We start from the raw sequence: 14,492 nt of genomic DNA, 5'->3' as shown, positions 1-14,492 counted from the left end.
ATAGGTTTGATCAACAAAAATGAACCCAAAGGTCATATGAATTTTCTGCAAAACAATTTTCCGTGAAAGTAAATGCTCTTGAATTTACCCATTTTGTCCCCTCTCCCAAAACATACCGACTTAGTAAAATGGCACTCAAAGTAGTGTTGTTTCAATCAACTTTAAAGAAAAAATTCCAGCCACTAAATTTTCCATTCTCTACAGGGCGTATCAAAAAAATGAAAAGTTTGAAGAACGTCGCTAAACTCATCAGATCGCAAGATTTGCAAAAACCTTTGGTAGAAACAGGATTTAGTCTTCCAATGGTTTATGTGACGGTAAAATTGTCGCAAACAATAAAAATTTTAAAAAACGAGAATTGCATCACCGAGGCGCACTTTTGAAATATCATGCGCGCGAAAATGATATAGGTAAAAAGCAATTGGACCACATACGGTTAAAATATGACGCATGTTGTTCCAGCTAAAAAAGTTTTGGGAAACTTCGCTGAAGCGTACGCGAACGCTTAAGCTTTCAAATTGCGAATTATTTTGTATTTTTCATGTTCAATTAAATGCCATATTATAATCCTCATTAATTATGCGTAAACTTGAACTAACATTAATCCAAATATAAATAGGTGTTAAAGAAATGGCATTAAAAAAAGAAAAAACACAAAATAATCAGCAATTTGAATATCTAGAAATCGTGTAAAGTTTGGCCATTTCCCGGAAGTTTGTTAGCTTGAAATGCATGTGCCATATTTTAACCATGTGTTCAAATTGCTTTTAGCATTGTCCTTTTCGTGCCAATACTATTTCGAAAATGCTTCTCGGCAACACAAATCTCATTCTAAAAATGCTTAGTTACAACTTGCAAAATTTTACCGTCATATGATCCATTTAAAGTCCAAATGCCTATTTCATCAAAGGTTTTTGCAGATTATGGGCGCTAATGTCTTAGGCGTCGTTTTCCTATCTGTTGAGGTTTTTCGATAAACCCTGTAGAGTTGAGAAATTTTCAGAAAACGGTAGACAATTCAAGAAAGCTGATGAAATTTCTACAGACGACGAAAACGAAAAGTAGAAACAAAGCGTTCCAGTTTAAATATTGATAAAGAATATAACGAGCAAACGTCCATCGATGACATTGTAAGGCGGAGCGTTTACAAAAAAATATCCCTTGCCCCCATAGTTAGGACGACATCCTTGTTATGACAAAAGATACCATGGCAACCATCTTATTACGGTTCACTCTATAAATTACTGCATCAAATTCGTTTCGCGAAGAAACTTTACACAAAATTCTGCTAACTCAAGGTTGGCGTTTAAACGTACCCGAAACAAATTTGAGAGGATTTTACCTATTGTAAAAGGGTTATTGAAATAAATGACGTCACCTTCTGTTTAGCGTAAAATGCTGTTTTTCAATTAAGAAAAATTTTTTGAATTAAAGACTTGTGAACTGCTATGTCAATACCGTCGTCATAACACTGTCTGAAATTGCTAAAAAAATAAATTGAAAGCTTCAGAGAATTCAGACGCAAGAAAGTTTCATCGTTGACTTTGCCACTTGGCAAGAGCTGATTTAGCACGTGATACGTCACCATGATATACAACACGTAATTCTCCTTCCTTCTGCTTGGTAAAACGTTTTCTATGGAAAAGCTGGAAGCATTTTATCACTTGACCCGGAGGAGATACTGGCTTTGCCTGAAAACTGAGAATTCCCAGTCACTTTATATGTCACTTGGGATTTTTGAGCTGACGACCTTGACGCATTCCGTAAAGTCATCCTAAAACGCTCGGTCAACCGTTGAATTAGATCTTCTGGGAAAGGTTTGTTCATTGAAACACTTTTGTTTGTCTGTAGCCGATCACCATGCGCAGTTTTTAAAGAGTTTTGTTCTGTTTGCACCAAGCGTAACTCATTTTGCATCACACTTGATGATTCCGCGCTGGTACTTGGTTTATTACGTTGGTTTACATTACTCTTCGAAAGAGATGAATCGATGCTAATATTTTTCCGTTCTTCTTTTGTGCAATGCACAAGGTCAGACTCAGATTCGCAACCGCAATACATTTTCCTGTTGCTAAGTCCTGCAAGCTCTATTAATTCACGAAGGTCCTGACTAAAGGCTTCGTTTAATAAGTATTCCTCCGCACTTCTGTCGATTGTACATTCGGCATCTGGCACACTGGATTCACCAGTTAACTCTTTAGAACAAGTAGCTTTATTCACAGGAAAAGAGCTTTTGGCATATTTAGAATTTCGTAAATGCATTTCTCCAAGAAACTCCTCAGAAAGTGCATCCAAGTTCTCGGCATGTGAACATGTGTTGATTACGCCTTCTGTTTTGTTATCTTGCTGCCCTAAATTCTTGTCAGAACAGGTTTCCGCTACTATTGCAACAGATGATCTTACACCAGTCTCTGTCTGGGTTTGCGCATCGAGGGTGCTTTTACTTAAAAATAAACGTTGAACAGGGAAAAGCTCTCTGCATTCCTCGTAACATTTTGAATTGGCTGCGACTTTCAACCTGAACGGTACTAAACAGAATTTTGTCAGCGGCTTACCATCAACCATTTGGTTACACTGCTCTATGTAATGCGATAATGTTTCGGACGTGCTGGCAGCCCTGATATTTTCTAAAGCGGGTGAACCCAATGAATTGTGAAAAAGAAATGATATCTCGGCATGATCGATAACAGACGAGTTCACATTTTGAAAACTTTTCATCTCTATATTACAAGAGATTTTTATCGAATCAACATCCGATAAACGATCAGTTGTATTTATGTTTGGGCAATTGTCAGACAATGTTGATCGTAGTTTTTCATGTGCAGTTTCATTAGATTGAGGTAATATAGAATCGCCTGTTTTTTGAAAACCATTCTCGCTTTTCTCAAGGGGTTGATTAGCAGTCGTGTTTGAACTAGATGTCTGAAGATTTTCGTTAGACGATTCTTCACCATCGCTGAAATATTCAATATTTAGTGCTTTAAGAGCTGGTAAGCACCTCTGATTTGTTCCACAATTACCACCACCACACCTAATTTTTCTTGTGCTTTTGTCTAAATCTTTCTCTTTCTTCACAAATGGAGTGAATTCGTTCAGTTTTGCCATTCCAGGAAGCGTCGTAGCGACATTATTATCGTTAGACTGTGTCGGAAGCGTAGTAGAAACATCAACATCGTCAGAACCTAAATTATCGCCACGTTCAACTGATTCAATACACTTCAACGGGGTTGATATTAATTGGTTTGGCAAACAAACAGATTCATGCTGTTGTTTCAAATCTCTTTTCGAACTCGTACATTTGTCAAAGAGAGCGGTTTTGTCAGAATCAGTATCTGCAAACGTACAACAAATCAACGGCATTAAGGAACAATAAGTAAAATCTATCAAATGTACAATCACGTGAATAGTCTATCGAGTAATTAGAAAATAATAATGGAGGCTAAAAATAAAGTTTTATCGATATTAAAGAAATTCGTTTTCTTTTCATTACACAAAGATCATGACCAAGGTAAAATTATCACTAGCACCCATACAATTGGATTGCAAACTCTCTAAGCTTCGCAACCTAGATCAAGTTCAGAGCTTACATGTATGAACAACTACAAGACTCGGCAGTGTAAAAAATTGATAGTCATTGGCTATTTCTCGCATCAACATCAACAGTCCTTCTCCGAACTTTTCTAACCTGGACGATCTACATCTACAAACATACAAGAAAAGCGTACCTCAACATTGTTTTAGTGCACTTGAACAGCACACTCAACAATGTAAAGCTGAATCATACGCACTCGGCAGAATATGTTGTAGTTGAAATGGCGTCGGAAGAGATAGAAGTTGAATTTTTTGATTCTCATTGAACCTTATGGTAGCAACTGTATTTAGGCGGTTGCTAGGCGTAATAGAATATTTTATCTCGTGATACCACGTGTTATAAATTAAAAGCATGTTGAGCACGTTTGCTCATATCTCTTAACATCACTAAACAACAGGAGACAATGCATGTTCCGTGAACATTTTGAGAGCGTTTGGACAAAGCTCAAACGGATGGACGTAACAAGCAGGCTAACTGTGTATTTAATGGAAACAAACCATGAACTACATCAGCATTTAAAGGACAAAACACACTCCAAAAAACATCACCTTGTAAACCCAAGATTTGAGTTATAAAAGCTAGAGACAAGATTCAAAGCAATAGTTCGACTTTATTTCAAAGTCATTATCAAGCTAAGTGATTATTTACAGCATGCGTGATCTTAAATAGTTTTTAAAATAGTTGTTACAAGGAAAAGACGTAAGCAATGAAAAAAAAAGAAAGGCGATGAAAGGAGGTGTTACTGTCTAGATATGATGATAATAATTGTTATGATGTAGTAATAAGTGATAAGATCACGCATGCCTGTAAATAATCACTTAGCCTGATAATGACTTTGAAATAAAGTCGAAATATTGCTTTGAATCCTGTCTCTTGCTTTTATAACTCGAATCTTGAGTTTTACAAGATGATGTTTTTAGGAGTGTGTTTTTTCCTTTATTTTTTGAAATTGTCGGCTGGAAAAGGACATCAGTATTTGCTTGGCCGCTTAAGTGTCAGGTAAAAACAAGGCGTTATGAACGTGAAATTTGCGTTAAAGAATGGGAATAGATATTATAGATAAAACTTTTGCATACCCTCACGTAATTCAATCCTTATATCTTTTTCTTTACCAGATATCCGTTCGTCGCCGTTGTTCACGTTTTCAAGCAGCGGAGGAAAATTTATGCCACAGGGTTTTTTCACCACACCGTTGAAAAAACTAGTCGTAGACTTCCGTTTTCTAATATTAAATTGCTGAACGTCTATACCATTCAACATGAAATCCTGGACGGTCGGTGGGATGTCGAAGACATGCTTCTTTGTCTCATTATCTATGTAAGACTCGAAAACGCTCATGTCCATTCGGTCATGATCCTCGTAGCTCTTGCTCTCCACTGCAATTGAAAATGTAAAGAACAAGACGTTTCATGTGCATCGATTAACACTCAATGAATGTGGCGAACCATTTTTCTCATATATAAAACAACAGGGGCGTCGGAAATAGGGGGCAGAAGAGCTATGTTGAGCCCCCTCACTTTGCATTAAAATTTAACTGATCGTTGCACCTGCGTGTTACTGATTTTTAGGTATGCGTATGTGTAGATAACACAAAATAATTGCAACTCGAGTTCATCTAAGCGCAAAATCGAAAAATTTAAAGAAAGATTTCTTTCCAATGTCTCCTTGTTTCGCTTGGGAGGCAACGAATTCTGAAAGAGTAATTATTTAACTATTCGTGTAGAAATTATGTAGTCGTATGAGATGGGCAACGAAATTGCATTTTTTGGATGCGTTACATCCAAATTGTATTCGTTTGGGGCGAAAAAGCACAACTAAAGAGGGAAAAATTAAAAACGTTATTAAAATTAAAACAAAAGAACTTTTCCCATCATTTAGTCTAGAGCAAATGATGTGTTTTTAGACGTATGACCTAAAAGCTGCCATGTTGATAGGTTTCTTTAAAGTTCTCACATCAACTGTTAGAAGACGATTTATCTTATTGCAATAAAGTTGTAAGATGTAATTGAAATCGACTTTGAAAAGAAAATAGTGCGATAAAATGTTTATCAAAATTCGATGAACAAATTTCAATTCAAGTACTTTCGAACATATGTTACAAAATTCAAGCATTTTTAAGGCCTCAAAATTTTCAATTTCAATTGAAAGAGATTCAAGGACATTTAAGTTTCGCACGAACACTGGGCTTAATGAATATCAGCAGGAAGTAGTCGAAATTCACCCAAATCGTCAAATCTTCGAGTAAAAACGCTTCAGATACAATACTTCTCAGAAGTAAGTTTACAGAAAACGCGCTCGGAACGCGTTCCGAACCCGTTCCAAAATGCGTTCCAATTGCGTTCGGCTAAAGGTGGAACGCATAGCGAAACGCGTTCTTGGCCACATCCGATCATTGATCGGTAATCATCACTTGTACTCAATATACAAGTGTTCAAATTCGAAATTTCCATGTTATACCGAGTTTTTAACAATCGGGAGGGCGTTCAGAACGTGTCTCCAAATTTTCTTCGAACGCGTTCAGAACGCGTACCGGCCGCGTTCGAAACGCAAATGTGACGCAAACGCAGACTTAAGTTAGTTCTGAGCAGTACTGTCCAAACATGTTAAAATTAGCAAAGTCAACAAACAAATTTTGCTCACCAATTCGGTTGACACAAGGAACGATACACTGCGGTCGAATTCTTGAAACAAATTTCTTCAACTCTGAGAAAGAACTGTGGTCAGAATACGGGACGACGTAAAACATACCATTTTTGGAGAGCTCTTCCTTCATTCCGGCGTACAAACCAGTAATTAAGATACCGATGGTAGGTACAAAGTATTTATTTTTGTGTTTTATCGTTGTAAGAGAAACCTTTTTCTTCTTTTCCACACTAATAAACGTGTCTTTTCTCTCCGTGGTAAAGTATTCACTGCATCCAAGTATTTGACTCGTTTTATAACGAGCATGGTCGACATGTATAGGAACGTTTAGTTCTCTCGCAATTTCGCACAATAAGTCTTCTTTACCCAAAAAATCCAAACCTAATAATCAAAAAAAAGAAATACAGACATAACATGTTCTTTAAAAGAATCATTGTCAACCAGAATGCAACACGCGCTCGAATGATTTCGCGGCCATTTTCTTGGTAGAATAAGTAGACAAGCGTTGTATCAGTTTGTAATCCTTAGATACTTTATACATCTTTTGTGGATTTATAAAAATTTGTGTCGATTTTGGCTCAAAAAAGTATTTTCAGATGCTTGCTAGTAATTATTTTATAAACGTATCTGTTTGGGTGGGCTCATAATTATTCAAAACTATGGTAAGCATAACGGTTGAAGGAGGAAGACCAAAACTTGTTACTCACATAAATGATCGGTATTTGGAGTCAGACATTTTAACTATTGTCGAAGTTGTACGAAGGGTCTAAGAGAAAGATCATCGTGTGATGGAATAAATTATCATGTTTAATACAAATATAAACAAACAATAGATGCGCATTTCATTGTGGTTAACAATGATTCTTCAATAGCGATAGACCTTTGCCTTTGCGTGGCTTTGTAAGTAGATTGCAATCAATGTCAAGAAACATGTGGAAGGAGCAAAACGTTTTACCAAGCAGGCGCACGAAGCAGATAGTTCAACATTCATCTGGATCAATGTTCTGGTGGACACTAAACGTATACTAACTAGAAATAATTTGACTCGTTATGCTTGCACTCCCACCTCCCCACCAATAACCAAACTTCTGAATGTCCACAGGAAAATGCCGTTTACATATATAAGAGCACAAGTTATCAAATCAAAACTTCACTCCAGTTTATAGCGCCAAGGATACCTGTAATTCGTCAAAACATACCTATGACAACATCTCTATCCGAATGCTCATAGATGATTTTGAGTATTTTGTCTTTCGCCTCATATTTATTTAAAACTCGCATCTCGGATCGCAATAAGTATTATCCAAAATAATTTATTGATAACGAAGTTGTTGGTAAATGGGTACATGTCCAACATGTTTTCGTGATAACGAAAATCCCCGGTGTACAAGATGTTCCCGAAGTACCCCTGGAATAGAAACATTACAGCTCCTGGACAGTGATTGGCGTCGATTAAAGTCACCGTCAATTTCTCTTGATCTGAAACCAGAGTGAACATAATTATGTGAGAAACGTGTTAACAAGCCATTTCATGGACTTTATGTGGTAAGATTGACATTAATGTATTGGTGAAAAGATGGCATTGTAACATACCAAAAATTTGATTTTTGGTAGAATTAATCAGTAGGATTTGGCTTTACTAGCTAAAAATCTTTAATTTATAATAATTTTGCAGAAGAATAGAATTATTCGTGCAGTATATTTACAAAATATATTTATATTTAAAACCAATCTCCTTAAAATATTTTTTGGTTAAAATGCACGCACAATGAACTTTTGAATTGCCAACCGAGCGTACAATAATTTGACAACAAATATCACGAGTTGTGCACATGTTAATCAAAGGTGTTCTTCTATAGCGTGTTTTTAATGTTGCGTGAAAGTTGAAATTAATATAATCGTTTTGCAATAACGACGAACATTTCATGCAACAGCCATGTTGACTTCTGATGTGAGGCTTCCAAATGTTGTAATAATCTGCTCCTTGTTCGGCAACAATAAAATTGTGGTGAGATTTAATCATTGGGACTACTGCAGTTTAGCGGACACCTTCGACGCTGACCCAAACACTAACCCTATGATCCAAACAAAACGAGCCTGCGCTCCCAATACGAGCGCTTTGATCGGGTGTCCGCTAAACTGCAGTCTAGCCTAATCATTATACAAATTTAAAGAGATACTATTGTGAATCATATTTTAAATAAACAATATCGTGTGCGGTAGCAAGTGCCGTGAGTTTGGACAAAACAGTCGGAAATTTGTTATATTAATTTATAACTTAGGAGCAATAACTGAATTTTTCGTAACCAATTTCAAAATTTGGCACCCATACTGCACCTGCCCGCTCAAAAAATGAAAGCTGGAGGGAGTCATGTCTCCCTTGGTTCCACCTGCAAGAGTGCCCGTGATTATACAAAACAATTATGATGTCAAGTTATAATATTTGAATGACAAAAACGCTCAATATTTGGGGGAACCAAGGTATTGCTTACTTCCACATAAACATCTTTGGTTATTGAAATAAATTGTTATTTTTAATTAACACAACAGTTTGCAGTAGTACTAATATTTTTATATGCAAGTGATTTGTCAGCAACAAATCTTCCATCTTAAAACTTCATTGGATTTTAAATATTAGCTATAATAGCATAATTAAAGCTAAGCAGTTATCGCTACGATACAGACACTATATTGACCACCTTCATCAATGAACTTACTTATTTCCCTGATCGAAACATTATATGCAATAGCCCTCAGGTAGTATTAACTTATTTAACTATGGTAATAGCCTTTAGTAGTCCTTTTACAAATATTTGCATTATCTAAAATTGTTATAATAAGAAATATCAAAAAAGTATACAACACTAAGAAGTTCCTGATTTAGCAAGCCATGAGCAGCAACTACAGTTTATTTCAAATACATTGATTGAGCAGACTCGTTATTTTGTAACAGTTCCATTTAGACAGTATTCAAAAACACACACATTTGGAACACAATGAAAGGAAAGGAAAAATGTATAAAAAATGTATCCTTTGCATACAGTGGAGAGGGATAGTGCAAAGCCGTTGTTTTGTATATATGACATTCTGGAATAATTTTTCATCAATAGTTAAATGATTATTCATGTCAATAACAATTTGTCTATACCTTCTAATAAGAAAGAACTCTATAAATGAACTTGGCATTAATTGTGAATATAAAAGCTGGAATGCCAACTGAAGTATAAAGACTATGTACAAGATATGCACATGTTCACACTTCTCATGCTGTTGTACATGCCTTTAGGCATGCAAGTGTGTGAACGTGGGGAGTGATCTTGTATATTTTTGTACAGAAAGGGTGATGTTTAATGTTTGATAAATTTCAAATATAAACTAGAATACAAACTGAGAGAAAGATGTATAATGTATGGCAATTGAATTAATCTGAATATCATCGTTCAATAAAAATTGAGCATATTCTTTTATTAATGAAATGTCAATGATTACTCACATGTTCACCTACAGTTAAAGAACTTATTTCAATAAATCCGTAAAATAATAAATTTCTAATTACAAAAGAAATATGGCTGAACACGAACATAAACATTCATCCCTTAGTTCTCAATTAGTTTTTCCACAACACATCATAACAAAGTAAAATCGATCTTTTCGCTCGCGATTCAAATCCTTTTCCAGCAGTCAATTTATGATATGTGTGTACGAACGTGCGTATTTTAGGTACTGTAAAATTAAACCGCCAAAATATAAGATACTTAAACAAAAACACTGCCTTCGTTATGTCAAATTGCTTGTACTCATATTTTTAATACACATACCTAGAGCATCTAGAGGTAGAATCACACTCTCACCGACGGGCAATGCAACCACAAGCGATGGATTTATGTTATGATGGCTGATGAGAAGAGTACGTGTAATGTTCGAGCAGTAAATAACTTGATCCGACCAAGACGAATTCAAACCTTGTATATAGTCTGCGTGCATGTGCGATAGAAATAATATCCTCTTATGTGAATCTTTTTTAGTCCAGTAATCTACAGCGATCGGAGTGTTTGGAATCAAGGACCGAGGCATCTTATTGTTTTAGATAAGTCAAACTACAATTCAAAAACTAACACTTTCAGAACCGCGCATATTAACAAGTAAACAACAATATATTCCAACATTATTCCAATATTCAAACGTCATGAAAGTTCAACGAGCTGAACTCGTTGGTATGAATGTAACTGGAGCGATACTTTCTGTTTTGATTTACCGAAGCCAAGAGTTGCATGGGACTTGTAAGAGGGGGTATTGATGCGTATTTAATGTCTTAGGCTAAAGCTACTGGAGGTGCTGTAATACACCTCAAAGTGTTATGAAACTGAAGCTTTTGGTGCAATTTTAATAGTTTGAGATCAACTTGTCGGGCAAAAGTTTTGAAAAGTTTTATAAGAAAACATATGTACCCGCATTAGAAATCTGCCTAATTGTGGAGTAAACATAGTATTCAATTTGCTAAACTCCTTAGGCACGAACTTGAACAATCGTTTGGAAGAAGGGCAGCCTGCTACGTTGGATGATGACTTACTTGACAAAGGCCAATACATATTTACTCATTTGAGTGCTCTTCAAATTATTGAAATTTTACATGCGTCGTTCATTCGGGGAAGCGCTCTTTAAAAAGATCTTTCTGTTGCTGGTGGCAGTGTAACAGATGTGCAACAATTACCACACGAAATGCCCTATAACATTTAAATAAATTCGCCTCCTAAGCGCCTGTTCATATGAGCCCGGGTAGCCGGGATTCAACGAAGCGTTTATTCATTTTAGCTAATGGAAAAGATTAATTCCTTCAAAACAAAAAAGTTATTTAAGCAATTTTCCTATGTTTTGAATTTGCAAATTCACGAAACCTTTAAAATGAAAACAATTAATTAGGCCAGATTTGAAAATTACAAGTAAAATGACTCATGACTTATAAGAAAGATTGTAAGTTTCGCGTTTAAAGTTTTTACTCCTTTCAATATCTCAAAATCATTTCACGCCTCGCTGAATCCCGGTTAGCTGGGCTCATGTGAACAGCCCCTAAATGGTTATAACTTTTACGAAAGATTGTTGAGTCATCGGTTGAGTTACCCGTTGAGTCACCTGAATTTTTCAGGTTCATGAGACAATTGCTTAAATTGTCCAGCAAAGTGCGAAAATCATATCTTCATTTAATATAACTTTTACGTTGCAACAAAAATAATCAACAGCAAATAAACACATTTTTACTATGTTTTTACAAGAAAGTAAATTTCTGAGGTCGATTTGAAATTTTGTGTTGTTTTTGTAATAGCGTCTTTAACAATTTTGAGCTTATGTCGATTAATCATGCTTTTAAAAATAATTGGTGCAGCGCTCATTTGTGTGAGGCGTTCTTGAAAAAAATTGGCATGAAATGCGGCGCTCATTTGAGTGAGGTGCTTATTCGGGGGCGCCACTCAAACTAGTAAAGACAGAGATATCAAGTTCTTTATGCATTATCACTGACAATTACACAATCGAAGACTGAGCCTACTGTCCATTGACAATAAAATATCCATCGAGAAAACAATAAAATAGGTACACATGGAGTACACGTTGCGAGTCTCCATAGCTATCTTGGCAATTGCCAGAACTGCCAAAGGTTCAATACATTAGTCAAACTGAAGTATAGTTGAAACAGCAATTTTTTATGAGTGGAGATAGCCAGATTTAATAAAATCAATGCTTATGTTGTTTTTATTAAAGCGGTGTTAGGTAAATGATCGGTACAGCAAGATTTCTGTAACCATTTATTTTAAGACCAATCACATACTGCTTTGTGAACAATTACTAAGCTTTCAAGAACTATAATTGTAAACATGTGCTTATACTCAGTGCTTTATTTTCTGGTATGAAATTGGTTACTCATTTTGTCAGGTATATTCCCTAATTATTAGTTATTTGATACAATTCCAGCATCCAACTCCCACTATCTTCAAGTAATACATTTTAGCTCGTGGTGAGTCCTTCACTATCTTTTAATGCATGGAAAATATATATCTTTAGTATAAATGATAGGCATTAACTAGTAACAATAGTACTAAAGTTTAATCGTGATTCTAAAAAGAAATTAAAGGGTTATATTGTGTATGAAAAATATTCTTTGACAACCATATGCAATAATTTGACAACCATAGCACTGTCATCCAGGATCATTAATTCTTTATTTTGAATTAATATTCAGTAAAGAATCTTTTAGCTCATTTAGAATAAGGTTGTGAATATTGAAGTTGTTCTTCCAATGAAGTTTTACTTGTAATAGCCTTGCAAAGTCGAAATGACCAAAACGTTTTGTATAAATTACTCTCCACAAATTTCTATAATTGTGATATAAAAATTTGTCCTATCAAAGAAGCTGCAAAATGAAAATTTTTCCTATAAATAACCGTAATAGTAAAAATATTACGAAAGATTTAGGTGACAGCCGATAAAACAGGACAAGTTGACAGGTCTGCCTGTCAAATAAGATAAGACCAGATATTGTCGAGTCGGCATCAATTTTAAAAACAGTCGTTGATGCCTTTGAAAGGAGTGACTGAAATTAAATTTTGATGCAGTAATATATTTTTTCAATTATCTCATAATAGTCTATCTAATGCTACCAAGAATTTTTTAAATTTGCAAAATTTTTGGACTTGATAACTGTGGATGGCGTCATCGATAAAACGTAAATTTTTGCTGATTGTGCGCAATCATCGCTTGCAGCCATATTGATTAGTAGCTTTGTTATTATCCTCTATAACAATATGAAAGAAATTATTTGTTATGACAGGTGTGCAGCAAAAGTTGTATTTTGAGCACATTGATCCATGGTCTTTGTTGCATCAAACTGTAAAGAATCTCCAACATTTATATAAACTTTGTACAATGTGCAAATAAATTGCAAAAATCAACCAAGATATACAAAAAACATACGCAAACTAAAATGATCGAATATATAAACAAAAAATATAAAAAAAAGATGATTGGCTGACTAATTCTTTCATTAGTCATAACAAGTTTTATTAAAGAGTGTCATTCACTCTTCACAGAATATTACAGAAAATGTCAATGAAAACATGCACTAATCAAAAAATTATGTCATGCTTTGACCACTAAATACAGTTCTCGTGGAAAATTTTCTTTGCTTTATTTTCTTGATAAGTCTTATCGTATAAATTCATCCCCGTCTTCAGAAAGACGTCGAAATTGCCAAAGTTTCTTACTAAACCAACGTTGACCATATTGTATGAATAAACAGTAGACCAAAATTGCAATAATAATTCTATCGATAATTCCAAGAATCGAAGTAACTAAACTAATAATTTTGGATTTTGGCATTCTCTGTTTTTCTCGACCAACTAAAAAAGAGGTTGCAAAAGTTAATTTTTTATAACATTTGGCAACAAAAGCTCGACGAGATTTTATTAAAAATAGATTGAGTTTTGTTGATAAAATTTTAGTTAAAATAGAAATCATTAATGGTTAATAGTTTCATAACCTTAGCAAACGAACACTAGTAAAAAAAATTCATTATATCATCATGTCATTCCACAAAGCAAAAAATCATATAACTGAAGAGTTTATTTCATTCGTTAGGAAGTAATTTTTTTAATGGAAGACACAGAACAGAGCGGAAAAGTTGTACAAAATCTAATTTAAAATGGTGGGTTTTTTCTTTGCAAAATTAGACATTATTTTAGAGCGTTTTTATTGATTAGTCCAATATTGTAGTTCTTCCATTGTACAAACATTATTTTTCAAAATTATAGAAAAATTGATTAAATCAATATTGGCGTTGCATATATTGGAAAATACGTGCACAAAAATGGTAAAATACGTTTCAGAACACAAAATGACTTTTTATTTTCATAGGGCTTGCTACTTGAAATGGACACTCTCAACTTTGACAAATTTTAAGAGTTTATCGCTATTAATTGCATTATTAAGAAGCCCTCTATGCAGACTTTCACTTATAGTCGGTTAATTATGGCTTCCATTTAACGTCAAATCGTCTAACATGGGGAACGAAATTTTCTGACAATGCCTAATTAATAAGCCGTCGATCAATTCTGAAATACCCATAACTTTCATATGATCATCACACATACGTCAATACACACAAAAAAGCATGGGTACCAGGCGAAATTTGAGCGCAAATCAAACTGAGTATAATGGGAAGCAAAACAACCAAAAATTCCCAAGCAAAGGAAAGGCAATGCAAAGAACG

General features: G+C 34.8%; 1 protein-coding gene across 1 annotated transcript; it reads right to left on the bottom strand.

The window, feature by feature from the left end:
* Positions 1-1,635: 1,635 nt before the first annotated feature.
* LOC124449136 lies at positions 1,636-7,516 on the bottom strand. The gene is made up of 4 exons (XM_047000086.1): positions 7,435-7,516; positions 6,233-6,616; positions 4,669-4,968; positions 1,636-3,332 (listed from the first exon to the last, which is right to left on the bottom strand). Exons 1-4 carry the CDS (start codon positions 7,514-7,516, stop codon positions 1,636-1,638), a joined length of 2,463 nt encoding a protein of 820 aa, XP_046856042.1.
* Positions 7,517-14,492: the final 6,976 nt, after the last annotated feature.

This window comes from Xenia sp. Carnegie-2017, unplaced genomic scaffold (assembly GCF_021976095.1).
Source record: "Xenia sp. Carnegie-2017 unplaced genomic scaffold, XeniaSp_v1 HiC_scaffold_23, whole genome shotgun sequence".
NCBI classification, from domain to species: domain Eukaryota; kingdom Metazoa; phylum Cnidaria; class Anthozoa; order Malacalcyonacea; family Xeniidae; genus Xenia; species Xenia sp. Carnegie-2017.
This window is presented reverse-complemented; position numbering and strand designations above follow the sequence as displayed.

Excerpts from the sequence above, each read along its gene's own strand:
- LOC124449136 (XM_047000086.1), bottom strand. The coding sequence starts at position 7,516 with ATGCGAGTTTTAAATAAATATGAGGCGAAAGACAAAATACTCAAAATC. Across the intron at positions 4,969-6,232 it reads TCCTTGTGTCAACCGAATTG|TGGAGAGCAAGAGCTACGAG; the intron begins GTGAGCAAAATT and ends TTTCAATTGCAG. Across the intron at positions 3,333-4,668 it reads AAGGATTGAATTACGTGAGG|ATACTGATTCTGACAAAACC; the intron begins GTATGCAAAAGT and ends GTACGTTTGCAG.